Source organism: Gavialis gangeticus, unplaced genomic scaffold (genome assembly GCF_001723915.1).
Source record: "Gavialis gangeticus isolate Ggan-Ray unplaced genomic scaffold, GavGan_comp1, whole genome shotgun sequence".
Taxonomy (NCBI): Eukaryota; Metazoa; Chordata; order Crocodylia; family Gavialidae; genus Gavialis; species Gavialis gangeticus.
In genome coordinates, this window is record NW_017729024.1 from 123630993 (window position 1) to 123652873 (window position 21881).

Here is a 21881-nt window from a genome sequence, read left to right on the forward strand (position 1 = left end):
CCCCCCCCACCCAAAATAGTACTTTCACAGACTAGTGGGAGTGAACTTTTCTTATTCACCATCTTCTATGACTGTGCTAACAGTGAAGGTGCCAGACTCAGAGGCAGACTCACACTCCAGTACTCCTTTAGTGCTGTCATTGCTGATAGGAGAGCTGCTGGAAAGCGACACCAAGCCAGAATCTTGACTGCTGGGAGGAGAAAACACTAGAGAGCAAATGGAAGAAGGAGGTGAGGGGGAAACAAAACAAAAACAACATTAACTTTAGGTGAACTGGACCAAATGGGAAAGCAGCACCATCATCACTTTGCATGATGGGGTCCATATGAAGGGACCAACTTTTCCTTGCTAGAAAACACTGCTAGCAATAAAGATTTGGACAAAATGTCGATAGATTCAGGTTCAATACAAAATGGTTTTGAAGGGATCCTGTCTGCTGCCCCTGTTGCAATCAAAGGGTCATGTCACACAGCCCATCAGGTTAGGTTAGGGCAGGTTAGGCATGCCACTTTCTATATTCAGTGGCCTGTAAGTGCTCACATCATGTTCAGCCACCTTCCATTTCCTTGCCTCAGCAACCACGTACCCATTTACAACTAGTCTAACTAAGATCAGCCTTCAGAATAAGTCCAAAATGGGACTTAAACTCATTCTTGTGGAGGGTTACCAGCCTTCTTTAAAGGACTCTACCACCAACTCTCCCCTTTGCAATAGCTAGCCCCAAATGGTTGCAAAACCAGGACAGGTATCATACCTCAGTTATACAGCCAAACTTTTCGGTATAGTTCTCTGCAGCATTTACCAGAAACTGCATTTCCTTACATGGGACAAAAGGATTTGGAGAGCAAAAGTCACTCCACATGCACAGAGGAAGAAAGATCCCATTAGCAGAAGGATGACAAGGATCTTGGGAATCTACTCATTTCTGACATACCTCCTGCTTTTGAGAAAGGGGAAGCTGTCCCCCAGTGGAAAGGCAAGAATTAGGGCTGGACACTCCAAGAAATCCACTCAGCATATTTCCATGTTCTTCCAGTTACTATGGTAGGCCCTCAAATAACAATATACAATGATAAAAGCCACAAACTAGATCCCCACCCTCCACAGTAGCTTTTCTTATAGGGGAAAAATACAATACATGGCATATAATAGAAGAGTCAAAACATCTGAATACCATCCAGCCTAAATACCAGGGCATTAAGGGGAATAACGAAGAGGTTAAGTGTAGCGTTAGCAATGAAATAAGTGGCAGAAACACAGGAATGAAAGCTGCACATAAAATAAGCCTCTGGTCTTAAGAGAAAAGCTCAGACAGCAAGATGCTGAAATTAAATATTAAAAAAATAAAATAATATAGTGCTGAAAATCTTTGCAACATTATAATTCACAGTAGATACAAAAACCAAGTAAAAGGGTCTCTGACCTTCTTAACCTTAGATGAGTTGAGATCCATCCCCAGCACTCCCTTCCTGCCTAGCGAGAATGTAATTAAGGGGAAGCTGCAGTGGTAATTTCTCTCCTCATTAACTTCCTGATTGGTTTCAGGCTCAGAATTCCATCGGGCTGCAGTTTGTCACCAATTCCAAATGGCCAATCGTTAATACTAATGTTTGTGTAACTAACTGCCAGCATCTGCCACCGCTTCTTGTACAACAATAATGGTGAAAGGGTAACATTAGTGCTCCAGTGTTAATTCAGGTTCTGTTCATCAATAGGGAAATCTATGATGTAATTAGCAAAATGCATTGGTAGTTGAGCGCTAGAGTCATTTGTAGAAAACTAAATCACACCAGAGGCTGCACAGGCTCCTGACATTAAACATCAATACTTATTATGTTCTGAATTTTACAATTTAGTGGGGTATATTACCAGGATGAGATCTTTTAAAAGAGAACATTGTTTATAATCATTGTTTATTTTTTTTAGATGTTATGATGGACCTAGTACAACCACACAAAAACAAGCAATACAGCATTAAGGTTCAAACTCGAGGCTGCTGTGCCTATGCTATATTTGAATGTCGAGTATTTATGATGGAAGGTGATTAAAGAGTGGGCCAGATTTAGTGATCTTCTCCTGCAATGTAACTCCAAAGGAACTCCAATGAGATTTGGGCTAGTGTGACTGCCCTAGTTTAACTTGGAGCAGATTGTGGCTCCATACCTAAAGGTAACTCTTAATTCCCCAGTCTTGGTGGGTTAACCTGGAATTTGATCATACATATTTGTACGTTAATTTACAATGTTTTGCTTTTATAAGATCATTGTAATTAGAGATGAAAAAGGTATGATAGACCTTGGCTCTTGTTTCACTTCCACCTACTTTACAGCAGCATAACTCCATTAAGCCAAAATCTACAATTATGTAGCGGTCACCTCTAATGATTTCAGTGCTGTTTTGTTCATTTGTTATTGAATATGACCCACAGACTTCAGAACAGTAAATATCACCTGATAATTAACCAGAAGCTAAATTTATATTGTACCTGAAGAATTAGATATGAAAATAATATGCTTGCCTTAGCCAAAAAGTGAGGAAGTCAATGTATTTTTTAGAAGCAGAAGGGACATTAAAATAGGGAAAAGATGGCTTTTGAAACATTTTGGCTAGCCAATACTGCAAGCTGACATTGGTATTGTGACCAAAATATGTAATTCCACATATGGGGCTGGTGCCTGCTATACCATGACTCAGACACCAGGAGGGTATATTTCTATCCTAGTTGAGTGCATTTTCATTTAGTCAGATAAACAGAGCTGTGCAGGTCTGTGTACCTGAAATGTTTTGAAGCCCTATGAACCAAGGCAATTGGAGAAACCAACTTATTCATGCACCAGGGTGACAGAGTAGTGCTTGGGTAAATGACAGTCCTTGGCTATGGTGGCTGGCTAAGATCATTAGGTGCCTTCAATACAGTAGTCACCACATGTAGGTTCTAGCAGAATTAAATGAAGACTGCACTTTTCCTCCCAAGGATCCCACTGCATAGTGTTCAGCTGTTGTTTTGCCCTGAGGAAGCTTTCTGTCTGGTGTTTCTTACGGTTTTATTCTGTCACACTCCTCTGTATAAATGGTAAAGGAAGGATAATTAGTCAAGAAAGAGGGGTTGTGATGTCTTCTGGATGTGTATGATGATCCACTTGTTTTGATCCCTTTCATCTAATGCAGTTGGCATTTTTTTTTCATTTGCCAGTGCCTAACATCAGTTGGTAAAGATGTTGGTGAGGATGATATCTTTTACTGGACCAACAACATAGTTGGAATAAAGTTAGACAAGCTTTTGAATGCAAGGCATCAGAATGAAGAATCTCTTGCTTTTGAAAGCTCATCTAATTTCATTCCAACCATGCCCTTGGTCCCCCCCCAAAAAGATAACACTCTCCAAAACACCCTTGTCTCAAATAATTCCCGGACCATCGCTGCTACATCACTCTAATGCTTCCAAAACATCAGCTGGAGTATAGATAAATACTGGCTAGCAAATCTGGAGAAGAGAAGGTAAGAATGGAGGAACAGGCAAACGCTGCTATTTCAAATTCCTGAAGGGTATGAGCTCACTTTTAGTGAGTTTCATAGTCTGGGCATCCTTTAGGTACCTGGCCCATTTCAGTATTATAAGTGGCCATACCTGCATTCTGTCATTTATGACAGTTAGAAAACTGCACTCTTTGCATCAGTTTGAAGAACTTGCAAAAAATGCTCCAGGACTTGGTTGATCTGATCCTTCCTGCCTGTGCCTCTGCCACACTGCTGCTCTGACACAGGAAGCATCAGCCCAGAGGTCACAATGCAGTAACTCTCCTGTTTAACGATATTTCTCATTTGTAGCATGTTCGTTTCTAATCTGTTGTTGACTACAATTTAAGTCTTGGTTTTGACCTATGCAGCTCAATGGTGTGCTGGAATCTTGCTATCTGAGAAATGACCTCTCTCATGTGATGCTTAGCATTTGATGTAAGCAGAGATACCTGTCTGGTGTAGAGTTGGCTAGCCAGGCATTCAGCCCTTTATTTTGAAACATGCTTTCCCCCTTTGGTTCAGCAGAGCCCAAGTCCGTTAATCATCAACACATGTTCTATGCAATATCTGTTTTTGCAGATGCTTGAGGGGGATGGGTTGTGAAGGGAGTGATTGGGGTCACAGGGGGATAATTTTTTGTTTGATCATGAACAGCTGAATGGGTGAGAATTTTATTTATTTGATAGGATTTGTAAATATTTTAGTGTACATGTGCCTAGAGTGATGGAAAGGCACATTTTTAAATACTGAATTCTATAAATCTCCATGACAAACTTTCAGAAAGTGTTTTTTTTCTGCCCCTAAATAAAAAGGGAGAACAAAAAAAAAAAATCCCACCTCACTCTCTGTGGCAGAGATGTTAATAAATGGGGTAGGAAAACTACATCCACTTTTTACTGGATATTGACACACGTTCACTTGGTAATTTATGTTAATATACACCAAACAACTCAAAGTATTCAGAAACTCAAACTAAAGCTGGTTAAGCATCTAAAGCTAGGCACAGTAAAGCTATACTCTGTGTCAGCGAGCCCGTCTACAAATGAATTTAAGTGGGCTTAAATTTAATGCACATTAGCCTAATGCACATTAAATGTTTTTTGACAGGTGTCTACACGTGGTGGAACTAGGGACTAACTTTAGTCCCAGGTCAGAACAGCCCTGCTAATGTGTCCCTGTGGCCACTACAGGGAGCTCTAGCCTCTGGCCACATGGCTGCCAGCATTTGGCAGCCATACTGAAGCTAGAGCCAGCTGCCAGCACTTAGCAGCCATCTTAAAAGCACACCCTCTGCACTGTGACCTCTGGGCTGATGCTTCCTGTGTCAGAGCAGCAGCGTGGCAGAGACACAGGCAGGACGTGCCTCCTCTGCTCCTGCTGCAGCTGTGCTTCCTAGTCCTCACTGCCCCAGCTCCTGGCACTGGTGCCCAGGGATAGGGTCCCCCCACTCCTGAGGAATGCCACAGCTGCCCTGCTCACCCCTCGCTAGTCCATGTACCTGGTGCTCAGCCACGTAATGCCGCCCAACACCCCCACCCACTCTGGCTGCCTGCTGGACAAGTGGTACATGGCTTTCCAGGGCTCCCACTGCCACACAACTGTTCCTGCCAGTCCTGGCAACCACAGGTTCCAGGACCACTGCTGGGACTGCCGTTGCCCTCCTGTCCCATGAATCCCACTGCTTCTGGGTCTGCTGCACCAGCCCACACTGGTGGCAACATGTTGTGCTGCAGGAAAGAGATGACGACCAGTCGTCTGACATGTTACAGATGACCCTTTGAAGACCTGCTGCATGAGCTTTGGCCCCACCTGGATCACCAAGACATGGAGAAGCACCCAGCCAACGCCCACCTGCCTCACTGACCACACACCTGCTACCCCCTGCCCACCCACAAGCACCACTCCAGGACATATGTAATGAAAGCCTTTATTCCCCTCACAACAGAGTGCCCCCCACAACACATAAAGCTCCTCCACCACCCTCTCCAGCCACCAACAATAAAAAACCCCTCCTCCCAAACTGAATACTATATACATCAGTCTCAGTCCTTCTCCAAGTCCCAGAGTAGGGTACTGTGCAGTGGGGGATCCCAGGGCGCAGAGCCCAGCGGCAGGTGACTACCACCCTGGCCATGGACAGTATGCCCATGGGCCGAGAGAATGGCAGGGGCTCCTGTGGGCGGGAGGCAGAGGAGGCTCTCCTATGAGGCCCAGGTGGGGGCATGCTGTAGGGCTGGGGCAAGGGGCCCTACTGGCTGACCCCAGCTAGCCATGCAGCACTGGTCCAGGGCCTCCGGCCAGTCGCAGTCCATTCGCTGTGCCCAGTCCCGTGCCTCCTCCTGGATGATGTCTTCCTCCCGCCAGGCCAGCTCCTGCACCTTCTGCCACGCCACCTGGTACTCAACTCCTGCCACCAGCCACTGGAGCAGGAAGGTCCAGTCTGTGGTGCACCGCTGGTGCAGCCAACACGTCTGGGTGGCGATGACCCTGCTGCAGCACTCCTGCAGGGCCCTGCCGCCTTTCCCCTGAATCCAGATGTTGGCCCTACAGAGGCAAGAAAAGGAAGCCTTTTCTAGAAGTTTGCAACATTGCAGGGATAAAATGTTTTGCTCCAAGGGCCCTGCACTTCATAGGTCAGTCATGCATGGGTGCCCAAGGACCATGGTAAGCTGTCCAGGCAGGGCTAGGCCCAGGCAGCTGCTGGCCAAGTCCCCCAGTCCCGCTTGCTCCCCTGGGACCAGGAGCCTGCTGGGTGCTGGCTACAGGCAGCCTACATCCCCTGTCCCCTTCCCAGGTTGGGGTGGGCCAGGCCAGGCTGCTGGCAGCACCTGCTGCCTCAGCTCCAGACGCCACCCCACCCCCTTTCTCTCTGCAGGCCAACCACTCTGCTGTGCTGCTGCCCAGCCCATGGTGCCCGGGGTCTGGGAGCCCTTTGTTCCCTGAGAACTGGGGTGAGTAGTTTGCCACATCCCCACACTCCCCACAGGGGATCTCTCCAGGGAGGTGCCCCCGAGCCCCCTTCCGCACCACTGCTGTGCCCCAAGCGTGCCCCTGCTGCACGTGCCCTAAGTGGTGTGCAATGAGCTGTTTGTGCAGGTGGAGGGATGTCTAAGCCACTACAGCCTGCTGTTACTGATGCTCCTGGTTTGGAAGCCTGAGCTACAGCAGTGTGGTGAGCAAGCCAGGGCTGCCCCACAACCTCCACTGCCACCTGGAAGGCTACCTGTGGCAGTGCTACACATCCCTACCTCCCACTGCTGAGGAAGACATCACCACCAGCATCAACACCTTCCTCAGTGTACGAGACTCTTATGCCCAGCCAGCTGTGGGGACGCGGGCTGAGCAATAAAGTTTTGAACCGTGTCCTGCCTCTCTATGTGCTGTGGGGAGGAGTGGGGAAGGACCTGGGGCAGGGGCAGGGAATGGGAAGGCCCTTCTCCAGTGCAGGACTTACCACGTATCTGGGGCTGGCAAGGCTGGCGGCTCAGCACAGGGTTCCCCATCAGCAACAGCATCCAGCTGTGCTCGGTGTCCACAACCTGGAGTTAGTAGTAAACTGGTGCCCGGCCAGGCGGCTCCCTGGGGAGGACCTGGAGGCTGGTGGTGGCATGGCCAGACACTCGTGGCAGGGTGTGTGGCTGGGCCAAGGGCAAAGCAGCCACTGGGCAGAGTTACCTGAGCTGCCAATGAATGCAGCAGCCGGGAAGGTGGGCACTGAAGGCCTGAGGTCCCCTCTTCTAGTGACAGGTCCCCTCTTCTAGTGACACGTCACCAGAGGTGTCAGTGTGGGGTGGAGGCAAGGGCAGGCTGCCCCTGCTGGTGGCACTCACAGGGGTGCAGCCTGTATCCCGGGGTGCCAAATTGCAGGTCAGCTCCCACATGAAGGGCATGGTCTTACGGACACTATTGAGCTGATGACTGAACTCAGTCATGGCCACCCACTGTGCCCACAAGACCCTGGCCCTCATACAGCATTACTGCACCATCTGGGAGTGGCCTCATGCATGCATCCTGGCTGAAATGGCCTCATAAATGTGGGCATTCGAGCGGCCACTCCACGCAAACTGCCTCTAGATGTTGGCTGCGCTCTAGAGCGCCACGAGGTCGCACACCTCCTCACGGCTCCAGTTGGGGGCCTGGGAGCTTGGGATGGGTGTGGGCATGCAGATGGATTCAGGGCTCATTGGGGACTACATGCTGGACATCGTCCCTGCATTCACGCTCAGGGCCCCCACACAGTTGTCCAGGTGATGCCAGCCCTGGATGGCTACCAGCAGCACCCTGGACAGGGCACAGCCAGGGATGGGGAGCTGCACAGCAGAGGTGCTTCACCACACTGCCTGCAAAAAAACAGAGTTAGGGGTGAGGGGTAGCAGGTGCTGGCCCTGCTGCTATAGAGACCAGGGCCAGCTACCCTGGGGGGACTCTCAGGGCTGGGCAAGAGATGCAGCGGGCTGCAGCCCTTGGCAACACTCACTTGTGGCCACGAAGCAGCTCCAGCTAGGGGACAGGATGGGCAGAGGCTGGCTGGGTCGGCCCAGGGGAACACACAGGGCGTGGTGGACTTCTGCAGGCAGCACTGGCTCCTTCAGATTCCTTGTGCTGTGTGCCCAAGGCACAAAATGGCTGGAGACTTTTATAGCTTGCAGCTAGGGACTACCAGAGAGCAGCCCAGCCCTGGAGGAGGAGAGGTGGCCAGCTAGAAGCCCTGGGGCTGGGCTCTGCTTGGCCTCTTACTGTCTACACATGCGTTATTGCACTTTAACTAATCACGCCTAAACTTGATATTTGCTTTATGGATATATCAAATTTAGGCATGATCAGCCTAAATTAACCATTTTTTATGGCACATTATGGGTGTGCATGTGTAGACATGTGCCCTTAATGCACTTCAAAATCGGGATAATGTGCATTAAATACCCACATGTAGACACGCCCAGTGATGCTTAACCCACCTAGCCTTGCAGATGAAATGAGTATCACAAGATCAGTCTGCAAGCCAGATCATGAGTGTAATGTTGATCTGTGGAGTTGGTCTGTGGATGGGATCCATCCAAGGAGCAACCCTACATGTCAGCCTGTTCCTACATGCTTGGATCTGGCTGCAGAATGACCCTATGCATCAGTACAATCTAGCATGCAGGGCCACATCACTTGGCCCATGTGACACTGTGTGGACCCGGAAATTTGGCAGCAGGGGAGCAGCAATTAACATTGCCACCAGATCACTAAACTTGTGAGAAGACCCACAGGCTGGATCTGGCCTGTGGGCCAGAGGTTGAGCACTGCTGCTCTAAATAACTAAAGCAGTCTGCTTTTGACTAATTGTGCAAAGTCAAGCACAGTTGCAAGTGCTTAAAACCTCTGAAAATCAAGCTATTAGCCTAAACGTGTGCTTAAGAGTCTAACTTTGGGTTTGCAAGTTTGAAAGTTTGCCCTAGCAACACCGAGTCCTTGAACAAGAAAGGCCTCCTGGCAAACCTGGAAGTTAGTGGATATGACTGGGGGAGCTGGCAGATGTTATTTCAACTCCTTTGTTTAAGGGAATAAACTTGCTTTTAGCAACACAGGTTCACATCTTGGACAACCATTTCAGATGGCCCAGTACTACTAATGGCCACTAACTGCTTTCTGTTGCACTCTGCTTCAGACTGAAGGACTTGTTATACTGCTCCGGGTCTCAATTACCTTGAAATGATCTGACTGTAATGACAGCTAAACAGATACCTCAGTGAAATGCAGTACACCTCTCTTGTTACCATGTAGTTACCATCTGTGTTTTATGAGATAGTTTTTACTAGGCCCAAGCCTTCATTCTTTACTCAAGAAAACTCCCAATAAAGGCAATGAGATTCAGTAAGACTTTCTGCCTGAATAAGGAGTGCAAGTGAGGTATGTCAATAAGAGGAACTGGATTTCTAGAGGTCTACTTCTTTCACAGTTTTGCAGTTTTCATGGAATATGCAGCATGGAATATGCAGCATGGAATATGCATGGAAAAATAATGCAGCATATTATTCATATAATACACTGTTTTAGAATGCCCCAATGCTTACCTCAATACAAAGACAACGCGACAATCACTGCAGCCATAGATCAGTGACTGAGAGTTACTGTCTGCTAGTGACCTAGACTAAGTGAAGGTACCAGTCAATGAAGTGTATATACCTCCCTGCCAATCAGCGGCAAGGGGTGGGGCCACCAGGAAATGCCTGCAAAATCAGCTCCTCATGCTGTGACCAAGCCACAAAAGCTGCTTCGTCTCACTGTAAGTTACGTAGACCCCTATGGATACCTGGATTGTTACCCAGAGATACCCTTAAGATGGAAAAAAACCCCAAAAACTAAACCTCCCCCCAAAAAACCCCATACACAGTTCCAGTTCTACTGCTCAGAAATGAAATGCAGTTCAACCCTGCTCAAAGAAACAAGTCCCATGCTGTCCTAGTCATGTTACAGTACATATCTGATGCTACAATCCTTTAGCACACAGGTTTCAAAGATGCAACCTGTGGGCCAGATCTGGTGTGCAGAGCCCCCTCATATGGCCCCTAGTGCTGCTGTTGGGTTGCAGAGTTGACACATGCACTGCATGCTGGAGCAGCCTCAAGCAGATTTGGGATGAACAACGCATTCTGCACACATCTACTTTACCCAGTCTGGGACCACACCACACAGTGCCCACACCTGCTGGCCCAGGACAGGCACTGTGTGTGGCACAGTCCTAGACTGGCAGGGGTGGATGACATGGGTAGTGCAGTCCTGGACCAATTGGAACAGGTGCTGTGAGTACTACATCCAGCATGCAGAAGAGAGTCTGGGGCATGGGCAGTCCATGGGACCAATCCAGCCATGGACCAGCCCCACAACACCACTTACCTGGCCCACAGGGCCAGATACACTTGACATCCCTAGTTAGTACACTGGATCTTTATTCCATAAGAACTGTCTGTTCATGAGTAAAAGTTGCAGGTTTTGGTCCTGATTCTTTATAAGGCCATCCCTATACCTAATCTGTTTTATTCCTAAAAAAGAAAAGAAAAGAAAGAAAAGAAAAACTCTGAATATTTTTATGCCAGCTAAATGTGAGAAATTCTCAGCTCATATCACATAATAAAAATAATGGGGGGAGGGAGCTAACCCTCAAAAACAAAACCTTAGATCTTCTGACACAATGTAAAGAGCGCTGTCTTTTAACTTGAGCAATCCCCCTGGAACTCAATGGACTGGAAAAAATAATGCACTTCCACTGATGTGAGAAACCAGAAGGATATTCATGCCTGAAAAGTAAATTTTTCCCTGCGTTTAAATTTAAAAACCATTAAACTCTCAATAAGAAGCCATTTTTAAAATTTAAACTTGAGTAGCATAATCCATTTATTAAAACGATTTCCTCTTTCACTCTTTTATTCAGGGAGGGGAGAAATAAATGTACTCACCTTGGTTGCTATTAAGGGTCCAAGTGCTCCTTTCTACTGTGCAACTAAATGTGTAAATACCAGCTGTAAGATTGGTGAGCACAGAAGAGGGAGTAGAGCCAGTGTAACATTGCTCCAGAGAGTACAGTATCTGCTACAAACAAAGTGTGCTTGGGGCACTGTGGATTTGGGCTGCAGGAACTAGGAGCAGGCTGCTGCTGCTCTCCCATGGCATGTTCCCTTTTGAACCTAGCAGATTTTCCTCTTGGAAATCTCAGAAATTAATGCTGCTTGAGAAAGCATCAAGTTCCACTGTATGCTTTGTGAGCCCCTAAGAAGTATCAAAAGGTACAAATATGGCTGGAAAACCAATGGCAGCACATCACCAAGCCAGCCATGCCATCCACAAGACGGGAAACTTATGAAATACAAACAGTGGATTCTTCATCTCTCACATGTGCTTCAAGAGCTGTGGAAACGGAACAAACTGTCCCCGTGGAATTTCTGGATCTCCATGAGTGACTTATCAAGTCGCCCTGCTTCCTTTGGGCTGGCATACCTGCCACCTTGCAAGGGGAGAGTGAGCTAGAAAAGCCATGGATGAAATTCATTTTTGAAGCAAGCAAGCATGTGCAACTCCTACTAAAGTCAACAGAACTTTAATTGCCATCCTAGGCTGACAAAGACCCAGTGAGTTTCCCTTTCTGGGAAGGACTCTTCCACTATATTCATGGATACAGCCCAGCATGCTGATGAATATAATTATATACAAAATGCTATTTTAAACGAATGTTGAAGCTGCCAAGACAACACTCAGAAGCTATGAATTGTCAGAATGAAGGTTCTATGGACAATAATAAAGAAGACTGAGGGTGGTAAAACTAATGAAAAATATTCCCTTTCATCTCAAGGATCAGTCTAGAAGAACATTTTTTTTTCTTCCAAGTACACTTATAGACTTATTGTATAGCTCTGGGCAACACAGTGTCATAATGCAGGTATGTACAACAGCCATATTACATTTACACAGGACACCTGAATTTTGGTACTTCCAGCTTCTTGGGTGTGACTGAAATGTTAACATCCTTTCAATATAGTTTTGTATGCAATTTGTAAGAAAGAAAACTGAAAAACCAATGCCATCAAATACTACCATAATAACCCTGGCATACATTATTAACAGGCTTAATCCCAGAATTTCTTTACCCACAGACCAGACCTTTAATACTAGAACCAAAGAAATAACTGATAGAAATAGCAGACTGTTATCCTCTGTGCAGGTCAGTCACTAAAAAAGGGAAAGGGGGTCAAACCCATATATTTTGCCACTGGTTTACACAGTTGTAGCAGCACTGGCATATGGGAAGTAAGGATCTCGGGGTTTCCAACGGACCAGCTGACCACTTAGATTTGACATGTGAATTCTGGAAGGCACTATGGCTGTGAATTGGTTCTGTCATATCAGAAATAACATTTTCAATCCCAGCTATATCTGAAGTGACCCTGTGCAATTACTCAGGCCATTTCCAGTCTAGGGAAATAGGCTGTATTTGAAACTGTATTTGTATTTGAAAACATACTAAGGCTAGGAACAGAATTTACACATAAACCAATATTGAGTGTTCAAATCTGTAACACAACAGAAGTTCAGTGCACATAAACTACTTTCAAAATGGCCAAAACTGTTTTAAGATAAACCTAGAAGGATGCAGTATTAGACTTAACTGATTTAGGTTAAATCAGTTTATTGAACTACTGTCCCAGATCTCCTCCAGATTCAAGTTAACTCTCAATCCCCCAGCATCCCAGGATGATTTGCACCCTCCCCCACCAGGACTCCCTCACCCCGTCCCCTTGGAGGATGGATTGGCTAGCCCTGGCCCAAGCTGTCTGCTTCAGCTGAGAAGAGAGATGTGCCCTGGCACCCCTTGGCTTTTGGCCTGGACCACTGCAAGTATGTGGCTGCATTTCTGGAATCAAAAGGAACGCTCACTTGCTTATTAGTTCATCGACACAGTTTAGACTAAGCTGTGGAGACAGAATTGATTAAGCCTCAGGCTTTTTGACTGTCTGTACTTAGCCTAAATGCCTATGGTGAAACCTATGACCCCTGGAGAACTTAGGGCCAACTACAACCAGTATTTCCCATAAGTGGAATCTTCTTTATTTTTTTAAATGCTGCATATAGCATTTTCAGACATGAGCTATCTTCCCCAAGAAACACGAGGCCTTAGTTATCCTAGTGCATTTACGTGTTAATACACCGTAATTGCGGTGCATTACGTTTAGTACCTGTAATAAGTTACTAACTTAATGCACTGTAATTGGTGCTACTGCACATTAGCACGGATTAACAGTTTTTGTAATTTTAACGTGCGTTAAACTGTCTACTGCACATTAGCACGGTTTTTGCCAGCCGCGCTAATACACAGCAGAATCTTTCTTCTGCACATTAAGCATCTTGTGTAGATGCACCCAATGTGTCTAAGAGCTAAGACTCACTGGTCATCTCCTGACTCTTGATAGGAGATGGCTGTGGCTGTGGCTTGTCTGGAAATGAAGCCTGTGAAGCCTGAAGCACATCCTATCCTCAGTGTTGCACAACAGTACGTGGCGGACAGTGAAGGACAGTGGTGCTGGGGGCATGTTCAGTGGAGATGCAATAAGCATTTTCTACTCATTGAGTGCATCTACAAGTGTGCTTTACTGTGGAGTTTCCTATTTAGCTCCGCAGAAAAGTGTCACCATCTACAGGTGCAGTACTATTAGGCCACAGTAAACTAATTAACTCTGCTGTAGGACAGTACTGTCAGGTACAAGCACTATGTTACAGTGGAGTTAGTTATGCTGCCACAACACGCGTGTAGATGGTGACCAGGAAGCAAAAGGTCTAAACCCTCTGCCAACACATGGTAGATAATAGTTCTCTCTCTTTATACAGAGAGACGCATAGACAGAAGGTGCTTCAGCTGTGTGTGTGCGCGTGTTTCCGTGCATGTGTATATACAGAGACAGAGAAATTCTGCAGTAGTTGTAGCACCTTCACTGGTAGCTGCCACATCCGTGAACTGAACCAGGCCTTCCCACAAAAGCATGGCTATAAGGTTTCCAGCTCCCAGAAGTTCTGGGTGGCTACGAGATGACTATAGATTACCTGTGATCTTCATTAAAAAGCAGTGACAAACTTTCACTCTTAGTGAATAATTTTCATCAAAAACGTTTTCAAGAAGCCCTCTGGAAAGGGAATCTTTCTTACAAAAAAGAATCATGGCTTCTTTATTTATTTTTATTCAAGTCTCCATCACTCCCAAAGGAGAAGCACCTAAAAATACATGCACATTACTGTAGTCATTCTTATGCATTGCCCTCCTTGAACTAGAGCATTACATAACTACACTCTCCTCCTCCCATTTAATAAGACAACCAACCACACCAGATTTTTCAGGGTAGTCCCAATTTTAGGATTGTGTCCCAGAAGACTCCCAGAAACAGGACTTCTATTCTAAAGTTGAAAAACTGGTCCCATATTAGGTTATACTGCACTTACTGAGGACACAGTACATTGGTGCCACATACTTTGGAAATGTGATCAGGACATGGCTTTAAGCAAACTCCTGATGCAGAAATAGAATAGATATGTCCCTGTAGCAGTGTACTCAAGCTAATTAAAACTCAGAAGAGTAGATCAGCCTGTCCACAGCAACACTCTGGCATGGCTACTTCTGGTACAACTTCTGATTCCTCAGATCAATGGTCTGAGACCGCGTCCTGGATTTTGCACCCCAAGTTGGTTGCTTTACTCTTATGGAAGACTCAAGGGGTAGAACTGGCATTTACTTGATCTAAAACATCTGCAAATGCATAAATGTTTATAAAGATGCCATATATTTGGTGTATCCCTCTTCCCCCCACTGTCACATGTCACTTGCCTGTTCAGGGACTGAGTACTGCATAGGCATTAGGGCAGTGTGAAGCTTTGGTCCCCGATTCCATTTGGCAGACATTTGGCCCGATTCAGTGGCCGAATCTCCAAATCCAAATCGAATCAGGAGACCTTTTAATCTCTCCAAATTGAATAGGAAAGATTCGGACATAGACACATCTTTAAATGTTTTGTCTACATAGGTAAAGGTACCAGGCTGCTTGTGAAAGCTGCGATGGTGGGGTGTATGCAGCATCCCACAGGAGCACAGGGGGTTCCCCAGCACACTTGGCAGCAGACCCAGAAGTGGACCAGAAGCACTTCCGGTCCACTTCTGGATCCACTGGGGAGCGCACAGGGGGGGCCCCCCGCACGAGCAACTGGTGCCTCCTGGGTCTGAGGGGGCACCCGGGGTCCCCCCGCAGCCAATAGCTGAGCCACGGGAGACGTGGGGGCGGTGAGCTGTCAGTGCGCTCCCTGGCGGACCCGGAAGCAGACCAGAAGTACTTCCTGTCCACTTCTGGGTTTGCAGCTGAGCACATGGGGGAATCCCCGCACTCTTGTGGGATGCTCCATCTGCCCCACCATCACAGAGCTCACAAGCCGCGCTGGTACCTCGAGGTATGTAGAAAAAACATTTAAAGCTGTGTCTATGGCCAAATCGTTGATTCTCTGAATCAGCATCGAATCTTCAGATTCCAATTTGGCTGAATTGAATCAGGGACAGCAATCCAAATCAACAAATCGAATCACTGTCCCTGATTCAGGCTGAATCCGAATTGAATACGGCCCGCTTTGCACACCCCTAATAAGCATTATCCCTTGTGTACTGAAGCTCTTTCCCACTAAAATCATGGGAGTCCATTCAACTAATGCATGTTACCACATCATGACTTCTGCACGTTCTTTAAGAGAAGCACTGTCTCTTCCCACGTGTTGACAGAGCACATAGCACAGCAAGGCCCTAATTCAATCTGAGATCTCTAATATCAAATACTCACAGTAACTGGCCAATTAAAAACTCAGTTACAACCTTGCCTTCAGAACACATTCAAAAGATTCCATGCTGAAATGCATCACTCAATTACTATTTACTCTTTAAACTCTTTTTGGTCAATATATTTTAACAAGTTCTATGTTGACTCAGTACTAAAAAAGTTGAAAATTAAATAAGAGACGCGTGAAAGAAGAACAGAATAAAGTATAGTACTTTGCTTTTAGAACATATCTTAGCACACGTGACTCACCTTCGTATGAAAATGACAGGCCTAAACGTTTGGAAACAAAGTCATGTCCATTCCATGGCACCTAACACATCTACTATTTCACAATAGAATCCTTTTCCACTGTGAAGCTCCTGCCCTTCTCACTAACATTTAAAGTAATTAGGATTATCCTGGATGCCCACAGTATGGCAAGTTCATTGTGTACTTTCAAATAGCATTAAATTCTTGGCACTCAGAACCAGGGATAAAAGGTATGAATGGAGATCTTTATTCAGCTTGATCTGTTATGGATTATCTCATTCTTTTCTAGTTCATGCTTGTACTCTTAGTTACTCAGAAGGCTGGGCAATAACAGCTGTAATTAGAAACCAGAAGCTGGGGAAAATATCCCTTGTTAAACTCTTCCACCCCTCTCCTGTCTTTAAATTCCCTTAAAATAATCTTTGAAACAATTAAACAAAGACTTTTTTTCCTCTCCACCTGCAATTAAAATTGGTAGGTGATGTGGAAATAAATGTGGCAGGTTATGCCTTTTTTGGATAATCCAATCCAAAAGCTAATTCCAGATGTCAATATCTATGCATGAACGAAGGCCCAAAATCCAACTCCCTTTTTGGAGAACAAGTGGCTTTCTGAGCCACTTATGCAGATTTTTAAATCCAACTCCTCTCTACACCACTTATCAGGTTCTTCTGAACATGGTCAGATGGCACTCTGGCCATTTATGCACTGTTGTGATCCTATACACCTGGGTAGATGTATAATCTCTTTGTAAGACCAGAAAAACCACAAGAAGTTGCCCCATAGCCCAGTGATTGGGACACTTGCCTGTAGAGTTGGAGACAGTGGCCGCATCTACAAGAGATGCTAGAAACACAGTAGACTAATTCTACTGCACATTATAACACGTCACATCAAAAGCTGTGCTAATACACTAATGCACAGCAGAATTAGTTTACTGCGCATTAGCATCACCTAAAAGATGTGCTGGAGCTACTACGCAGTAATGCCGATTATGGTGCATTAAGTAATAAACCTAATATGTTGTAATTACAGATCATTGATATACATGTAGACGTGCCCAGTGTATGCTAAAAAGGTGTGTGGCCTGGTGAACAGACCATTGCCTTAAAAAAGGCCCTTATTTCTGGCCCCTGCCTCTGGTCCCAAGGTAGCAAATGCTAGGCCACTCTATTTTATCCAATGGCTAGTACATGAAAAATGCAGAAAAACCAGTAGGGCCAAAACCCCTTCCCTTTCAAGACACTGCCCATCTCACTAGTTCACAGGCACTACCCTAGCTTGCACAGGCAGTCCTCAGACTGAAGACATGGTTTTCAGGAACCAATTGTGTCGTAAGTCAAAATGTTGCAACTTGGAACCGATTTTCCCCATGGGAAACAATGTTGTAATTGGGCAACTTGTTCCTGAACCAAGGCCTGATACCCTATTTTCACCAAAAAATAACCCAGAATTTTGACTCAATCTATTATAGATGAGTAATATAGCTACATTAATGTATTTATATTGCAAATAGCAGCCATATTGATTTGGAAGGATTTCTTTGATGAGACTTTGCTGAATGTTTTGAAGAGCTCTTTGTTGGACTTTTTGAAGGGTTCTTGTCTGGAGTCTTCTCAGGAGTCTTGGCTGCAGGTTTTTCTGGAGTCTTGTCTGCTTTGTTAAAGTGTCCAAGGACGTTTGGACAGATATTGTCCAGGGAGATGGGTGATGCAGCGAACTTGTTCGCTGGCGTGGCTTGGCATCATATCAAGTGTTGTAAAGTTGAAACTGACATCAGAAAGTTGAAACGGGGTCAATTTATAAACATTGTAAGTGCAAGACATTGTAACTCGAAGCATTGTAAGTCGAGGACTGCCTGTACCCCTGACCCCTTTTATCTTCTCTTGGCTGCCCAGGGAGCTCGCTTCAAAAAGAAGGGTGGAGGGTGCTTTGGCAATATCTAGCCTTTGGTTGATGGTTGCAACTTTGCTGAGACCTCCTCTGGGAAAATGTTACTCAGAATCTGGTGCTTCAACTCTCCAGGCAAGTGTCCTAACCATTTGGCTCCTCCTTGTGGTTTGTGAAATTTGTAAATTAAAGCCTTACTTAGCTTCTTCATACACACATCTCTTGCAGAAATGTCTCCCCCTGCAATTCTGTAAGGGCCAGATTCTCAAGTGACATGATGCAGCATAGCTTTGCTGAAATCCCAATTTATTCCAGTTGAAAATCTGGCAGCTAATACTTATCACAAAGAGATATGATTTGCAGCAAGTGCTCATCCCACAAACCAATCCTGCATTTGGAAAGCAGGAAAGAAAGACTCACTACAAATTGAAATCTGAACCTTCTGATGTAAAATTGTCTTCATCATAATCAGTTTTCACTTTTGTATTACCTCCCATCACAATACAGGTAGGCAGTCCTATCATAGAATCATAGAAGTAAGGTGGGAAGGGTCCTTGTAGATCTTCAAGTCTGACACCCCGCCTGGGCAGGAGAAAAGACTGGACTCAAATGACTCCAGCCAGGTAGGCATCAAGCCTCCTCTTAAAGACCCCCAGGGTAGGAGCCAGCACCACTTCCCTTGGAAGTTGGTTCCAGATCCTAGCCGCCCTAACTGTGAAGCCTTACTCTGGTTATCTCAGTTTACAGAAAGCCAAGCACAGACTGAGATGTTACAGAAGCAACCGTATCAGAACTGAAGAATTTCAGCTCTGAATCAGTTATCAAAACTGTTTTTTTTTAATCTTTGGTAATTAAGGACAGTGCCTGTGTGTCTCAGGTCATGTCTCATGCAAAATGGGGAACTACCCAGCTGTCACATTCTGTACATGACCTTACTTTTTTGTTTATGCTCAAATACATTTTGTGTGCCCAGTAACCTGTCCATGGGACAGATAGCCTGGTGTCACCCAGGTTTCTCAAGGCTGCGCTACAGGCTCCATTATAGAGCCTGGAAGCATAGGATGCCCCAGAGCTGCAGTTTTTGGAAGTTCTGACTACCCAACAGACTGCCAGGTGAGCAAGCAGGAAACCAGGCAGGTTTTCAATACAATCTGTCAGTGTTTCTCTGGAAGTTTGTCAAAACTGATAAGATTCTGTGAAATATAAGATGTTTTGATAAGTCAGCATTTTTCCATTTCAAACCTGTTTTGCGAGAAAATTCTTGATTGGCTCTAATTACTAGCAAACACTGCTAAGTCCTTTCTCCACAGAATCCATTCAATAGCTTATTTTTTACACTGTTTTCAATATCTTTAGGGAAACAGGTTTGTTTTGTGGCAACTACTTTCTACTTTTGTTGCGTCTTCCAGTCTCTCTCTCTCTCTGGTTGCTGTTACTGCTTCAAAAAAACAGTCTTCCACATTTGCAAGAGGCAGGGAGTTTTGATGAGATCTTTTATTGGATCATCTGTATCATTGGGAAACAAGTCAGAACAAGTTTCTGGGCACAAAGTGCCTTTCCTTAGGGTTACCTTCCTCAGACGGTCTCCAAGTCTTCTGAAGGTTCTTCAGGTTTTCAGACTGTCAGGAAGTCTTCAGATCTGAACTATGGTACTTTGTGGCCAAAAGTTTGCCTAATATCTCCCAACTACATGGCTGGTCCAATAAAAGATATTATAAGGAACCTTGTTTCTTACGTATTTCCTGGACCATCATGGCTACGGCACCGCTTCACTCCATAATCATAACATTAATCTCATCATAATTTCCACAACAACTTCTCACACCTAGAGAGAGGGAGGAGATTACAGCATAGGTAGCACGTGAACATAGATACCATTTGCTACTTACAGGTTAGAAATAATTGTTCATTACAGGCCTGGTTGTGGCATGGCAGCACAACGGAATAATAGGGCAAAGCAACTCTCTGCTTCTTTACCTGGGAGGATCATGTCCTAGCGAGTGGTACAGGGAGGACCGCAGACTTCATAGGACTGTTACACTTTAACCCTGCAAAAGCAGATATGAATGGGAAAAATGGGGAGCGATAGTGGCAGATCTTTGGCCCCTGGCTGGTTTGATGACAGCACCAATGGCATAATAAACTAAGTGGGCACCCAGGGCAAATCCTGCTGGAGACTAGGGGGAGACATGTGGCTCCAAGAGTGGGGATGGGCAAGACAGCAAAGGTCCTGAGCATGGGGAAGGCATGGGGCGTGGGTTCAAGAGCTGGGGGCAGCAGCCTGGACCAGCTCAGAAATGCTAAAAACTTTCCCAGCTGAGCTGCCGCTGCCACGCATGCGCTGTCTGCCCCAGCTCTGTTGCTCTTAAAGCAGCAGAAACCAGGAATTGTTTCAGAGTTCCTGCCATGGCAATGCTGCCGGGGCCACTTCTGTGGGGGGTTGAGGGCAGTTCCAGTGTCCCACTTGACACCTCTCACCACCCCTAGTTACGCTACTGGACACTACTAGGCTAAGGGAAGTGAGGTTCCCACCGCAGGTCCAGAATGTAATACGTGCCCTGAAAAACAAGAGAAAATCCACAAGATGGGTTGTGACTTGGCGAGTCACAATCTACCTTCCAGTTTGCTCCAGGAACATCACAACTATGTACTAGCCTTCTTGGGGTTCATGGGAAAACTACTATTGTACCTGGTCTAAACTAAAGTTGTCTGTTTCCACTTCATTCTGGGAGTAGTAACAGTATGTGTAAGACCCCCGACAGACAGTCACTTAAAAGCGCAAAGGGATCTGATCCCTAATTTCAACAATTGCACCTCCTGCCATGCTGCATGTGCATGGCCGGGGGCATGACTGAGATCAGGAGTCAGATCCCAAACACTTCATATTGCTGGTGCAAAGGGAGCTTGGGATCATGACCGCAGGTCTCCCCTTTACCAGCAGGTCAGGTGCCCAACAATCAGATGAATGTCAACTGGCTCCAGGCTCCCTCAGGGCCATTCAAGCCCTCTGTGGTCTCAGCAACACCTGATCATCAACAGATCAGGACTGTCCCAGGGCTCAAGTCTCAATCCACAGTCAGCTAGCAGAGACTGTTCTGGGGTTTAAACCCCAGACCAGTCCAGCCCTGGGCAGTCCCTGTGTGGCATGCCACACATTCAAGTTACAGTGCCATACAAATCAACCACAAAGATATTACACATTTTTCGAGTAATATTTTTATGAATGGTTTGTGATTTTATGGCATCATAAATTCTTCAAACGTGTGGCCAGTAGCTATTTCTGGCACAAATACCACCTTAATTGCACCATAAACATAACATGTGCCAGGGGCCTAAGAAACATACTAGTTATGGTAAGAAAATATTTTCTTTAAAGAAATCACTGGTTTGGGGTTGGTTGGGGGGGTTTTTTTGGGTGCGTTTAAGATTTTGGATGTCATTAAAGAATATAGAATAAAAATGATCATGATTTTCTATCTTTTCTATCTACATTAAAGGAGTGAAATACCCCAAAATCTCCAAATAACAATTCAGAACACTGGCAGCGCTTCTCACAAAAAACAAAGTGCCAGAGCAGTTAAGCATCGATCCTACCCTGATGAAACCAAAGCCTGTGGAATAGCAGACCCCATCACAAAAATGTAAACTTGAATTATGATCATATCTCTTTACCATGTTTTTTTTGGCAATGTCCCTTTAAATCTTCAAATCTTTATGATTACTGTCATCACTCATACAAGGAGTAATCAAAAAGCTAATGATGACCTCAGCTCTTTCATGCTTAATTAAACTGTTAATTCCAGAAAATACTAGGTCAATGCAAAAGTTGCCATACTACACATTTTAAAGACTTCTGTACATGATTTGCAAGCTTTTGGAAATCAA

The 21881-nt window shown here is 45.5% G+C and overlaps 1 protein-coding gene and 1 long non-coding RNA gene across 4 annotated transcripts in view; both read right to left on the minus strand.

The window, feature by feature from the left end:
• DMRT1 (doublesex and mab-3 related transcription factor 1) overlaps window positions 1–21881 on the minus strand; it is a 122215-nt gene that overhangs the window by 1127 nt on the left and 99207 nt on the right. The window contains exon 5 of one of the 3 annotated variants that reach the window (XM_019517648.1): window positions 1–206. In XM_019517648.1, the coding sequence (XP_019373193.1) occupies window positions 52–206 (155 nt within the window). In that variant the 3' untranslated portion in view covers window positions 1–51. The remainder of the gene's footprint in view (window positions 207–21881) is intronic. The other 2 variants (XM_019517650.1, XM_019517649.1) reach the window with 2 other exon arrangements.
• LOC109297680 lies at window positions 13277–20316 on the minus strand. Its single transcript, XR_002097383.1, has 3 exons — window positions 20305–20316; window positions 18914–18916; window positions 13277–13827 (listed from the first exon to the last, which is right to left on the minus strand). It is a non-coding gene; the product is annotated as an uncharacterized LOC109297680 (long non-coding RNA).